At 45.7% G+C, this 13476-nt stretch overlaps 4 protein-coding genes across 5 annotated transcripts in view; 1 reads left to right on the top strand and 3 right to left on the bottom strand.

The window, feature by feature from the left end:
- The window catches only part of LYSMD1 (LysM, putative peptidoglycan-binding, domain containing 1), a 22946-nt gene extending 21262 nt beyond the window's left edge, over positions 1 to 1684 (bottom strand). Inside the window, exon 1 of the mRNA XM_006900108.1 lies at positions 1508 to 1684. Coding sequence (XP_006900170.1) covers positions 1508 to 1684 — 177 coding nt within the window. The remainder of the gene's footprint in view (positions 1 to 1507) is intronic.
- A 964-nt stretch (positions 1685 to 2648) lies between these two features.
- SCNM1 (sodium channel modifier 1) lies at positions 2649 to 4847 on the top strand. Its single transcript, XM_006900109.1, has 7 exons — positions 2649 to 2699; positions 2931 to 3001; positions 3232 to 3320; positions 3421 to 3515; positions 3648 to 3736; positions 4387 to 4581; positions 4748 to 4847. Exons 1-7 carry the CDS (start codon positions 2649 to 2651, stop codon positions 4845 to 4847), a joined length of 690 nt encoding a protein of 229 aa, XP_006900171.1.
- A 577-nt stretch (positions 4848 to 5424) lies between these two features.
- TMOD4 (tropomodulin 4 (muscle)) lies at positions 5425 to 10448 on the bottom strand. 2 transcript variants are annotated; one of them, XM_006900110.1, is made up of 10 exons: positions 10316 to 10448; positions 9165 to 9329; positions 8813 to 8969; positions 8381 to 8497; positions 7805 to 7894; positions 7496 to 7626; positions 7298 to 7405; positions 6768 to 6911; positions 6331 to 6475; positions 5425 to 5540 (listed from the first exon to the last, which is right to left on the bottom strand). In XM_006900110.1, exons 2-10 carry the CDS (start codon positions 9285 to 9287, stop codon positions 5518 to 5520), a joined length of 1038 nt encoding a protein of 345 aa, XP_006900172.1. In that variant the 5' UTR covers positions 9288 to 9329; positions 10316 to 10448; the 3' UTR covers positions 5425 to 5517. The 2 variants fall into 2 exon arrangements, with proteins under 2 accessions (XP_006900172.1, XP_006900173.1); XM_006900111.1 differs by lacking the exons at positions 7805 to 7894; positions 8381 to 8497 and having other exon boundaries at positions 10316 to 10350.
- Positions 10449 to 11931: 1483 nt separating this feature from the next.
- The window catches only part of VPS72 (vacuolar protein sorting 72 homolog (S. cerevisiae)), a 34253-nt gene continuing 32708 nt past the window's right edge, over positions 11932 to 13476 (bottom strand). Inside the window, exons 4-5 of the mRNA XM_006900147.1 lie at positions 12881 to 13025; positions 11932 to 12319 (exon numbers count right to left, since the gene is read on the bottom strand). Of these exons, the coding sequence (XP_006900209.1) occupies positions 11932 to 12319; positions 12881 to 13025 (533 nt within the window). The remainder of the gene's footprint in view (positions 12320 to 12880; positions 13026 to 13476) is intronic.

Below are 13476 nucleotides of genomic sequence, written 5' to 3'. Positions count from 1 at the left end.
ACCCTCTATGGATTGATTAGGTGACTGGCGTAATCGGGATGGGTGTGTCAAAGGGGGTGTGGTTGGCGCAGGATAGAGCAGGGTTTAGGGCTGTTGTGCATAGGGTCATAGGGTCGCTACGAGTCGCAAACGACTGGAGGGCACATAACAACAACAACATTACATAAAATATAGAAAGGAGCATACAGAAAGAGATATCCAAATCTTCCATGGACTATTTAGCTCCTTTAGAACCTGCACTGATGCTTACCCTTGCCCTCTTCCACGTGAAAATTAATCTCCTTTTGAAATTTCCCATCTTTTGTTAATACATCACAAATTCACTTACTATCACTAATTTTGTCCAGGGAGGGGAGCTCTGGTGGCCTAGTGGCAAGAAGCTGCACTGCAATCCCAGAAGAGCACGGTTCGAATCCACCAGATGCTCTGCCGGGAAAGGAGGAGCAATCTCCTCCTGTACCAGTCAGATCTGATTTGACGGTACAGGCACACACACAAATAATAAAAAAATATATTTAAAAAAAATTTGTCCAGGGCAGTTTTTCACTAGCTTTAAATTACACAAAGGCAGCTGCCATACATATTATTTATTTATATCTCTGAGATGGTTATCAGAGTCCTTTAAACAAAACAAACACAAATTTTTACTAAACTCAACGTTTGTGTGAAATTGGACAGGATATAGGAAAAAAAACCATCAACTTTAATGAAATATATTTTTATACTGATCAAATATACCCTACTTGGTGTGGTCTGTTACTTACCAAGAAAGGCTACCTTTAAAGGAAGATGTCAGAGCACTGAGAAGGCAAAAAGTATAAGAAGAGCTAGGCATTGCAAGAACTTAGAAATAAAAACCAGCTCTCCATTATTTGCCGTAAACATTTACTCATCCTCAAAGTTTATATATAGTTGCAGGCTTTACAGTCTACTACAACTCAGTGCATCAAAACTGCCTCATAACTGACCCTCCAACGGATTTCCAGAGGCTGTAAATCACTTGGGAAGAGACTGTCCATTGCAGAGTAGCTAGCTGGTGGATTCAAACCACTTGCCTTTGAGCTGACAGTGCAACTCTACCCGCTAGTCCATCAGAGTTCCCTTAAAGTCTACTTGAACAATTTTCATTCCAACCCAGGCGCTCGTTAATTTGATTTTGGCAAAACTAATTAACAGATCAAGTCTCAATTTTTAAGTCACAAAAAGGGAACAACTGTATACTAGACAGGGGCATGAGGGTCAAACGAGTTAATTTATGAAAAGCACTTAATACAGAATCTGACATACAGTAAATGCTATTCCTCTCCATTAGGACAGTAGGGGAAAATGTGTCCCAATCAAATCAGAGAAACTCTGATAAGGAGGGCAAAAAAAAAAAAAAAAGATAAAGGTAGAACAGACACAGCCAGAGTTAGGGAAAATTCAAGGAAAGTTACGTAGAACGGTTACTATACTCAGGACATCCTCTCCCAACTGGTTACCAGGACCCTAGTCCTGGAAGACTCACCGTCACCCCGTATTTGAGTGCTAGTCCAGCCAAAGTGTCTCCAGGTTCCAATTGATGTTCCAGGCGTCTTTCCCTCACTGGGGAGCAGACAGACTGCACCAGACTTCCATAAGAACGAGCTCGGCTCCCCTGAAGCAGTCCTGATGCCCCGAGTGGGGGCTGTCTAGGAGAAGCCATCTCCTCAACCTACAAACAGCTGGGGTATGTCACTAAACGAAGACACGCTAAGAGATCGATACGGAAAGGGCCGGGATCGGGGAATGGATATCTAGGGAGATTCCACCCTCATTTTGCCTAAATCCCTATCCGGTCCTCTCTGCCTTTGCTCCTCCTCACTCCCAGAACCTCCAGCCCTCTCCCGGCACTCCTCTTCTCCTCACCTAGGGACCCAGAATATTACAGAGAATTATCTACCCTCACTTCTTTTTACTCCACGCCTTTTTAAATACAAACCCATTCAGTCTTCACTTAAGAGTGCCCCTTGAGAATGAGAATGCTATACCGCTACTCTACACTGACCTCTGACCTTTGAACCCTAAGCACCCTCCTCAAAACACCCATTTCTAAATTTGCCCCTTAGCCAGCAGCCCAGCCTCCCCACCCCGACCCTGGCTCCGCCCCGTCCTACGGTTGGTCATTTAGGCTCAGGAACAAGTCGGGCCCACCCCTGGTGGGCTGGCGCAGCCGACTAAACCCGTGAGGATGGCGTATGTCTAGTCCACTATCTGCCTTGAGATCCTTAAGGATTTGCTCCGCATCAGATTAGTTTTAAATGAAGACTCAAGCCTCAGCTCTGCACATACACTCTTGCTCCTTCAGATGACTCGAATCTGCCGAGATGTAAGGGCCTGGTTCCAACCGGGAGACAAGTTCTTTAAGAAAAGACTTCATTTCCCAAGGGGCGGGGCCACGCGCCCGCAGGAGTCGCAGAGCACCATAGGAAATGCAGTCCCTTTACGGTGACAGACGTGCTTTCTGGATCGCGCAGTGCATGCCCGGAAGTGCAGACCCGGAAGTAACGAGGTCAACCGGAAAAAAGACCTGAAAAGCTAGAGGCGACGCCCACCTCTCGATACGGTGGCCTGAAAGCAGTGACGAATACTGTACTTTGAATTTATCGGTTCTAGGAGTCCTTGTCACAATGTCTTTCAAGAGGGAAGGAGACGACTGGAGTCAACTCAATGTACTTAAAGTAAGCGCGAAAGGAGGGGGTCTGGGTAAACTTCGGTCGCTCTCGGAAGACTTTGAAGGAGTTTTTTTCGTTGGTCTGGCAACATCTCCACGGGTTGGGGACCAAACGGGAGCCAGGTTTCTAGACCTCTACCTCCGCCCTGTGGTCCTTATTTCCTTTGATTCTTGATAATTATAATTTTCTTCCCTCCTCGTGTCTCATTAATCTCGTCCGGACTTCCTCTACTTGCAGAAACGAAGAGTTGGGGACTTGCTGGCCAATTATATCCCAGAGGATGAGGCACTGATGCTACGAGATGGACGGTGAGGGCAAGAAGAGGATTTTGCAGTTGGAGGCTCAGCAACATTTGTTAGTAAGGAGGGGTTCTGAAATAGAATTTTTTGGCAGAGAATGAGAGACTGGATGTGACAGGAAAGTGGGTGATGGAGGTGAAGAAACCTGGAAGTTGGGCTTTGGAAAGTACTCCTACAGGGAGGGACTTACAACAGGCCTCCTGGCCCTCCCCTTGGACCAATTCTGTTTCCCTCCTCAGTTTTGCTTGTTCCATCTGCCCTCACCAGCCGGTACTGGACACCCTCACCATGCTTACTGCTCACCGAGCAGGGAGAAAACATCTTTCTAGTAAGTTTAGACGAAGATAGAGAATAAAGAATAAATACTCAAAACTTCTGAAGACCATTCTTGGTACTTTTCTTTTAATTCCCCTCCCCTTACTCTTCAGGCTTGCAGCATTATTATGGCAAGAAGCAGCAAGGAAAGAGAATGGAGCAGAATCCAAGACAACAGAATGAATTAGGGGAGGAAACCAAAGCTGAGGTGATCACAAAGAGAATAAGACCTTGGTTTATGCCCAAGACAAGACCCTTGATGTACACCCTCGGCTTAATGTGGTTGGGCTTTTCTCTAGCTTTGAAAGGTCTAACTCTTTCCCCCCTATCTTTATACCAGGCTCCTCTGCTGGCCCAGACTCGATTTATCACTCAGAGCACTCTGCATAGAGCTCCCCAGTACAGCAGTTGTTGTCGACGGAAGTACAGGTCTGTGGGATGGGAAAGGCAAAAAAAAAATAAGGATATTTGAGGGTGGGAAACAGGGAAAGAATATTGTTGCTGTATTAGCTCTTAAATGTATGTCTATGCTTAATTTTGAGATAATTTTTGTATATGGTATTGGGCAGAAAATCCAGTGCTGTTTTTTGCATGCATCTTAGTTATCCAGTTGTTTCAGCACCGTTTATTGAGAAATCTATTCTTTCCTCACTTAGCATTGTTATATTAATAGGAATTAAGAAAAGATAAAAAGAACAGTGTGGAAATCTGTAGGAGGAACAGAGGGGAATAGATGGCTTAAATTTATTTTCAGAATTGTGGTTTGAAGACTACTAGCATTCTGAAGATCTAATTGGTATTCCAAGAAAAAGATAATTTAGTGATTTTAGGAAATGATGTCTTGTGATTTTACTTGAAGAATAGTAATATTAGCATATTTAAAGGGTTCTCCAAACCCTTGAAATAAAAAAAAATCACTTAATCTAGGATTTTCCAAATTAATTTTACTTTAAATCCCTTTATATGCATAATACTTATTAATATTTTGAGGAACACAAGTTAGGAAGCACTCTGGCATTTACAGAAGAGTTGGCCTTTTCCTTTACTGCTTTTATAGACTTCAATCCTTTTCTACCCAGACCAGAAGCCCCTGGTCCCTCTGTTTCCCATACCCCTTTGCCACCTTCAGATGTTGAACTCCAGAGTGGGAAGATCAACAGGGAATCTGAGCCTGGAGCTAATGCACAGGCCAAGAAGCCGGCAACTGTCCCAACCCCTGCACCCATGAGCCCCACGAAAAGACGAGCCCTAGATCATTACCTCACCCTCCGAAGGTAAGTGTGTAGAAACATTTCCCTCAAATCTGCTTTTTGTGACCCACCTTTTCCCCTAAGCCTAATGAAATTGAATTTCTAGGGGTTCCCCCCCCCATGATCTTCATTAACTTCTTAAATTTTCTGTCCTCATTCAAACTAATTTTGTATTTTCTGACATTTCCAGCTCTGGATGGATCCCAGATGGAAAAGGTGGATGGGTGAAAGATGAGAATGTTGAGTTTGACTCTGATGAGGAAGAACCCCCTGGCCTCCTCTTGGACTGACACCCTTTTCCCTTGTTTTACAAATAAACTTTAACAGGTGCTAGGAATCTAGTTTTCATCGAGTTTGATTTCTTGTCCCATCTTGGGATTTCAAATCTGTTCTTTCTTAGGCTAGACTCTTCCCTACAATGTACACAGCTTCCCATACTTCTGGCCCCTCCCCCACTTTCTACCAAAGTCATGCCAAGCGTCAGCTGCATGCTGCCTGGTGCCCTATTAATAAGTCTGTCAGAAGGAGGTCTTTGCCCTTCATGATCTGTCTCCTTTGCACCTCCAATAAAAGTCGTTCCTCCTTCAAATCACATGAAAGCTATGGGTAGGCACTGGGTGGGAGTTTGGCCACATCTGGAAATAGACTGAGGCTAGGTACCCTGTCAAAGTAGAATAGACAGAAATCATTGCCAGAGTTATGGGGAGCACCAACCAAGGGCTCTTCCCCACCTCCTCCTAGTAACCTGAACCTCCCTGCCTGCTGATCCCCAGAGTATAAATAATCCCCTGGTGAACTGGCAGTAACCCTTGGGGGTTAGTGCCAAGATTCCCACTCCTAAGCCCAAGGAAAGAGGCAGACAGAGTAGACATAAGGGATTTTATTTACAGGAAGGTGGATAGATGAGGATTTAAGTATTCAGGACTTCCAGCTCTATTTGGTAAAGGGAAAGACAGTGTGTTATCTCTTCTTTTGCTGGCGACCTATAAAGGAGAAAGAAAAAAACATAATTCTTTGTCTCATCCTTCTGTAAAAACACACTTCATGTTTTTTGGTAGCTTAGGCCTACTCTTAAAAGAGGTGGAAGTAGGCCACCTGGCAGGCCCTCACCACATTAAGAAAACAAAATAAGAAACCACACCATACCATGCCTCCAAATAGCTTTATCTAGCTTCCTTTCTATCTCTCTCCACTAGTAGACATTTGGGGTTGTTATATGCCATCAAGTCGGAACCAACTCATAGCTTCCCCTCCAGTGGGTTTTCAGAGGCTGTAAATTACACAGGAGAATGCCCATCTTTATCTCAGAGAACAACTGGTTGATTTGAAGAGAGTGCCTTTGAGATGTGCTCCTTACTATAAGGTCACCAATGTAGAGGGACTTTTGAAGTTCTGATTCAAATACTTTGGGCAGGTGGCCAGGAGGGACCAGTCCTTGGAAAAGGACATCATTCTCAGAAGGGTAGAGAGACAGCATATGAGAGGAAGACCCTGGATGAGATGGATTGATACAGTAACTAGGGCAATGAGGGTATGTGTGTCAGAGATCAGCTCAGGACAGGGCCAGCTTCAGAGCTGTTGTACATAGGCCGCTATGAGTTGCAGGCGACTTGACAGTACAAAGCAACAACAACAATCATAAGACTTGAGCTTTTCATTTGAATGTCTCTTTGATAGCACAGTTTGTGGGTCACTAAGTCTGCATTTAGGAGGCTCCATCAGCTTCTTGACTTCTTTGCCCTTTTCCCCGAACCCATGACTGCAGTTACTCACGTAGTTCATTATTCCGAGTCATGGCTTGGGCTGCCCGAGCTCGTGGCCCCTGCTGTGTGAAGTGGTAGCCAAAGCGCACAATAGAGGGACACTGCTCTAGCACAGTGGCCATCTCCATCTCCACTGCATCACCAGGCCACTGGCGCTGGGGGTGGGAAATACAGAAACTATTAGCTGCCAGTTTAGGTTGCTAAGAGGAGGAGGGGGAGAGCCCTAGGTTGGTGCTCCCTATAATTCTGGGCTATTCACCATTCCAGATCATGAGCCCAGTGGTCAAAGGGCCTTATTTCTCCAGAGTGGGTGAGAAGTGCCGACTTGGACCCCTTGGACAAAGGGGAGAAGTCAAACAAGATTAAAGGAAGTAGCCGTCCCACAGGTTGTTTCAGAGATGGGAGTTTCAATGAGTTGTGGCTGCAAAAACAGGAGGAGGTGCTGACCTGGTTGTCTACTCGGAGCTCGGTGAGTGTGGCATTTTCCCGAACTGCCTTCAGCACAGCCATGAGCCCTGTGCTGCTAATGAAGTTGGATTCAATGTTGAGGCTCTGGAGACTACGATTTTCACGTAACATGTCAGCCACCGCCTGAGTAGTAGGGACTTGGATTAGGATTAGGAAGAAGTTTCACAGATGACTGAGGAGAGAAAGAATAGGAGCAAGAGGGAAACACAGCTCTGAGTCATTGAGGAGCTGTAGGTGGGACAAGAGGGGAGCAGAAGGGTGGGTAGGAAAAAGCAGGGGAATGGAACTGAGTATGCAGTGGAGTTGGGAGTGTGACAGAGGGCAGTAACCCTTTGGGAAAATAAGGAGTGCTGAGCTATGAGCCCCAGAACTGAAGATAGGAGCCTCGATTAGGGCATCCCTAAGAAACCATGATAGAAATAACACCCTCCAGCACAACCCTTTATGAGAAGCTTGCCACCGTGCAAGTCAGAGTATGGGGAGAAGGTTGGAAATTGAACAAGACTTACGTTGGCAATGGGGTCACCACTCTTTGTGGCCACAAGACTGAAGCTCCGGATGTAGGTATTTGTCTTCATTGCCTGACATAGCTCAGTTAATATAGGTATTGGGATGTCCTATCAGCAGGAGAATAAAGGACAGTGGGCTTGGGGTTCAGATATTGTCAGCAGAGTTATCCCAGTATTTAAAGGATGGGAGTCAAATACCTGTATATTATTGAGGTTCACTTCCTCCAATTCCTTGTCATTGCTTTGAACTCTCTTTAATATCTCCTCAATGTTTGTGGGATTTGGGGGTTCATCTGGCACTGGCTTATACTTGTCAGGCTGCACTACACCTGGTGGGTGAGGGCAGGAAGAGAATCCCAGCATGTTCCCCCAGTCTCCTCCCCATTGCTTATCATTCATGCACTCATCTCCTCTCCCTGATCCATCTGTTTCACTCTTTACCACTTTTCCCAGACTCTTAGACTATCTGCCAAGAGCTTTGAGGTCATGCTCCCCAAGCACACTCACTGCTAATGCCTTCGGTGTTGCAGATTTCTCCGCTACAGATGGCGTCATAGTATTGCTTGTTGCTCATCAGCGTGTACATGCCCAGAATTGCTGGAGAAGGTAAGCAGAGGGAGCAGAGGGAATGACAGAGGAACTGTTCCAAGCACCCTATCTCATTCTGAATTTGTTGCAGCATATTTACAGTATGAATTCTATTCTTCCCAGGAGCTTTCCTATGTGCCCTAGGCTCCAAGAGTCCTTCAAATAAACTGCCTAGGGCAGTGGCTTGTGTTTTTTTTTAAATTATTCAGGGTTAAAGTCAAGTCCATAAGGAACTATTAGAGTGAGAAGCTATATAGACCCTTTCTTGATTTCAGTCAGAATTGCTCTACTTTTGTTTTTATAATCCTGTAAAATTGTCCTTGAGGTGTTAACTAAACTGAAGGAAAAGAAACAAAACCCCACAAAACCTCAAAGCCAAAATTAAATAAGAATGAAAACCACTGCCTCCAAGCCCTTCCCACCAGCCCCAAGCGACAGCTATAATCTCCCTGCCCCTGCTTTTCTCACTCCCCTCAGCTTCCTGCAGCTGCTCACCTGCAATGTCACACATTTCAGCATCTGTGGCATGGGCCAGCGCCTCTTCCAGCTCAGGCTCCAGGGTAATCTGCTCCTGTGCTGGGATTTCTCTCTTGGGCTGAATATAGGGTTTCCCTGATGGGAAGATGGAGAATGCAGGAAGAGGCTAGTTTCCCCAAGATTTTGGCCTCCAGTTTCATTTCCTTCTCCAGCTGGTGGAATGCTAGGTCTCTAAGTGACACTGGAAAGTCAGTCCTTTACAAGCTCAGAAATTGTATCCCATGGGGCCCTCCTAAGAACAAAAAGATCTTAAACTAAAGTTGCAAGCTTGGCACCAGAGAACTCAACTTCCTGGGAAGCTCAAAGCTGAAAGGTGGGCAGGGAGCTGGAGGGAGGATAAGCAACAAATGCTATCTGGGTTGAAGGAGGCATGTAGCAGGGTCCCCATACCCTTCTTTTCGCCTGTGAAGGGCACCAAGTCATCACGCTCTTTGACTTCTAGTGCCTGCTGTTCCAGGTATTGCAAAAGAGCATCTCGGTCCAGTGGCCCTGTTGGGCTCTTCTTTGTCTGGTCACGTTGTCTGAGTCCAGCTGGCAGGAGCATGTTCTTAGGGATGGGTTTTGAGGAACAAGTCAGATTTCTGTTCTGGCCTGGGGCACTTCCAGAGCTGGCCCTCTAGGGACTCCAGGCTCTATAGACAGTCCTGGTCTCTGTCATGCAAGGCCCAGAACAATTCCCAAATGCCCAAGGACTGCCCCTGAATTCCCTGTAGATGATCTGGACTCTCCAATGAGCTCCTACCTCCGGGTCCATTTCCTGTAGCTCACAGTCTAGCTGCTCTAGCTCCTCAGGGCTCAAGGTCCTTAAGATCTCATCTTCATCAATGTCTCTGTATTTCTCCAGTTCCTTCTGATATGATGACATGGCAGCCTCTACCCCCTCCCCACTGTGTGGTGCTCACACAGACTTGGGACCCTGGTGGACATGGGGAGAATGGTCAAAGAAGGGAATAAATACAAGGATACATTTGGGACACAAAGACATCAGCCAGCAGGCAAAGCAAGGAATAGGATTCCTTGTGGGTAAGAAATCTATTTGTAGTTAGGAAGTTGTAGAAAGGTTAGATTGGTTAAAACCAGACCTCCTTCATCCTGCTTCTCTTTTAGTCACTCTGGATGGGGATCCCAGGATCCAAGCTGGGATTGCTGACCCACTGCATGACAGAGAAACTTTGGCAGCATCCCTCCTCTATAACCTCGCCCGTCAATGCCTCTCACCCTAGCACAGCTGCTGAGGAGCCTGCCAACATGGCTGGCCCCCTGCCCAGTTCCTATTGAGAGGAAGGAGATAGGCAGAGAGCTTCAGGGAAATTCTTCCACTTCCCCACAAGCCAGCTGCTTTTTTTTTTAATCTTTAAGGAAAACAAGGATTGGTAGAGTGGTGGAGGGAGAGGGACAGCTCTACCTTTCGTTATCTTTTATTGTGGGACAGATCGAGTTCACTAAGTTCACTAAAATTCTCACTCTTCAAGCAAGCAAGGACTGGGGAAACCTCCAGGTTGGAGGAAGGGTGGTAGTACCTCAGGAAAAATGACTAAGTCACCAAAATTTGTCTCAAAATTTTAGACAGGAAAAGGACACTCACCCAATGGGTAGGAAATGTCTAAATGGGATAGTTTATCTAAAAACAGTGGGAGGATTAAAGTTGCACTATCTTTTACAACATGAAAAAACAGACATGCTGCACATACATGTTAAGTATGCAAATACCACAAAATGTGAGACACTTACGCTGACCACATAAATGATACAGGTGTGGACGGACAGTGGCAGAAACATGCTAAGAGACGAGACAGGTAGACTCCGTATCATTTGCAACTTGAGCCTTGTTTCTCCTCCCATCTCCCACCAGGCTCCGACCCGACCCATAAGCCCCATGCCTCCTCCACCTACCAGTCCTGATTGCCACCTCCTTTCTCACCTTCCCTTCTGTTCTGCTGCAGCACTGTCCCGGCAGCAGGAGGAGCCCAGTGCCGGGGGAGAGGGTGGGGGAACAGTGAGCTCAGCATTTTATTATTTTAGCTCTGGCCAGGTGGGGGGTAGTGGGAGATCACATATACACAGCCCCCATACCCTGCCCAGCCCTGAGAGCCTCTAGTGGCCAATGATGGACACAGCACTTCCTCCCCTCTATACAAGCGGGAGTCCTTCCTAGACACTGGGGTACAAGAATGGGACATGCTACTTATCTGGTGCCTGCTACATTCAAAGAATATGAGAGTGAAGAAAAGGAATTTGTTTTGGAATCTCATTCTAATTCTAATGCATTTTTAATCTAGTTAGAGAATAACTCTACAATTAAAAAAAGATAATTCATACTAAGCGTTATAAAAATCTGTAATTCCAAATACTTATTCCCGACCCTAGAGTAGAAACCACTTGATTACGCTTGTGTAAAACTTATCCTCAGACCACGAAACAATCGTCAGAACAGAGCAAGAAAACACTGTATGGTTCAAAATCAGGAAAAGAATGTGTCAGGGATGTGTTGTCTCCCTATTTTTTTTTTAATCTATAGGTGAAACGGATCATTTGAGAGACTGGGCTTTATAAGGAATACAGCATGAGGGTTAGAAGAAGACTACGTTATGTAGACGACACAACCTTGCTGAAACTGAAGTGCTTGCTGCAGAAGGTTACGGATTGCAGTCTTCAATATGGATTGAATCTCAACATCAAGATGACAAAGGTCTCACCACTGGGCCAATTGGTAGCACAAAAGAGATTGAAGTTGTTAACAATTTCAGCTTGCTCGGCTCCACAATCAACACTCTTGGAACCAGCAGTCAGGAAATAAGACATATTGGGGAATTTTGCTATCAGGGACCTCTTACAGAGTATGGAGAAGCAACGATATCAGTCTAGAGACTAACGTGCTCCTAATCCAGGCCATGGTCTTTGCAATTACTTGCTATGCATCAGAGAGCTGGACAATGATGAAGGCAGACAGAAGAATTGATGCCTTTGACCTGTGATGCTGGAGAAGAGTCTGGGACATACCACGGCCTACCAAGAGAACAAATAGGTCTGTCTTGGAAAGGGTGAAACCAAGTTTCTCTTTGGAGGCTAGGATTTTGAAGCTCTGCCTCACATACTTGGGGCACATGGCTGGAGGGCTCAGTCCTTGGAGAATATCATGCTCAGAAGGGTGAAAGGACAGCATAGAAGAGGAAACCCCCAGATGAGATAGATTGACACAATAACTGGGATAATGGGGATAGGTGTGTCGAGAGTCATTGAGATTGGCTCAAGATAGGGTAGGGTTCAAAAATGTTGTACATAGGATCGCTATGAGTCACAGGCAACTTGACAGTACATAACAACATAGTAGACATCAGACAAAAGAGATCATTCTATTTATTGGATTAAAAACACAAAACCAGCAGGAACTAGGGGAAAGGAATACAGGGGGGAAAAAAGCTGGATGAAGAAGCATCAGAGATGGCACAGAGGAGGAACATCAAGAGACCCAGTCAGGGCAGGAAAGAGGTTTCCAAGGATTAGACATTTCATTTGATGACGATTTTTTGACGTAAGGCTCGGGGCCCAGGGCCAGGAAGGGGCTCAGGAGGTGGTGGGCCAGGGCCCAAGGCTGAAGCAGTTGGTGGCAATCCATGGGCAGTGATATACTTCTTATAGGCCTCACGGATGATCTTGAAAGCTCGGGCAGTCGCATAGGGTATGTCAGTCACAGGGTCCCGGTAGAGGGCTGGGCGATGGGTGACTGGACAGACCTCTCGAACAGGGACCTTTGGAGGCCGCCCTTGTGGGAACCATTCCTCAAATGTCGCATCATCACTAAAAGTGATGAAGGTACGAGAGCAGCGGGCAGGGGGGATGACAGGTCCAGTCCCAGAATGTGGAGTCAATGCAGAAACCGTGGGAACAGGATCAAGTCTGAAGGCAAAACAGAGAGTAGACATAAATAAAGAGCTTAAGAAAGAAAACAACAAACAATAGAAAAACAGTAAGACCAAGAAAGAAAAAAGGGAGGCAGAATGATATGGAACACTGAGGGAATCTATTAAGTAATCTATCTCTCTCTCATTGCCTTTGATTCTGAACCAACCCTCTTCACAGCTGACCCTCCAACAGGTTTTCAGGAGGCTGTAATTTGGAAACAAAGTGTTCTCCCCATCTCTGCTTGCTGCTTATCTGTTCCCCTTGGAGCCACTAGCGGATCTGAACCAGTAGAGAGGTGCTGCTTTTGGGTCAACAACTCCCTACAGACTCGGCAACCAGATATCCCCTATTAAGTAACAAACTGAGAACGAGAATACTAGACTGGAAGGGAAAATGCGATAAAAGAGGCAAGGGTGAGCGAAAGAAACAAGGTGATTGGAAAGACACTCAAGTATAGCAAGAATTGTGTGAGGAAGATAAGTGAAATGGAGCCAAGAGAGTATGAGCTGAATACAGAGGAAGAGAACCTGTTTTTTTCCCTTGAAAATCACTCACCCTTCTACATCAACATTTTCTTCCTTGGGGACTGGCTCTCCAACAAGTGGCACTGTCACAGAATGATAGGTGATTATAGGACCAGGACATTTCCGTTTCTTGTGAACTTGCTTCTTTTTGTCAGCCTCAAGTCGCTCATATGTCTCTTCAGGGTAACAGGAAAGAATAACAGAATGGTCAGCATTTCCCCTCTTCCTACCCTTCAGGTCTGCTCCATGATCTAAATTATCTTCCCAAATAAATTGTGCAAAGTCCTCCAATAACCTCTGATTTCATTAGTTTCTGCTGGACATTCCCCATGTCCTTTCTGCTCATGTCTCAAGTACACTTGGTTCCTCACTCAGAGGAAAGAGTACTTCAGGATTGGGAGGAACTCTTTGATGATGAGCCTGCTCATTTGCCCACAGACATTCTAGAATCTCTTCTACGTATGTCTGGTCAACTCACTCCCTTTCAAGGTAGTTCGTTACATCTACTTATTATAGCTTTCTTTCACATGTTGATGTTATGTGCCGTCGAGTCGCTTGCGACTCATAGCGACCCTATGTACAACAGCCCTAAACTCCACTCTGTCCTGTGCCAATCGCACTGTCTCT

The sequence above is a fragment of the Elephantulus edwardii genome, unplaced genomic scaffold, assembly GCF_000299155.1.
Source record: "Elephantulus edwardii isolate Elephantulus edwardi_28Jun2011 unplaced genomic scaffold, EleEdw1.0 scaffold00273, whole genome shotgun sequence".
Classification (NCBI taxonomy): Eukaryota; Metazoa; Chordata; class Mammalia; order Macroscelidea; family Macroscelididae; genus Elephantulus; species Elephantulus edwardii.
Note: the sequence above shows the minus strand (reverse complement) of the source record. Positions and strands in the feature narration are given on the sequence as shown.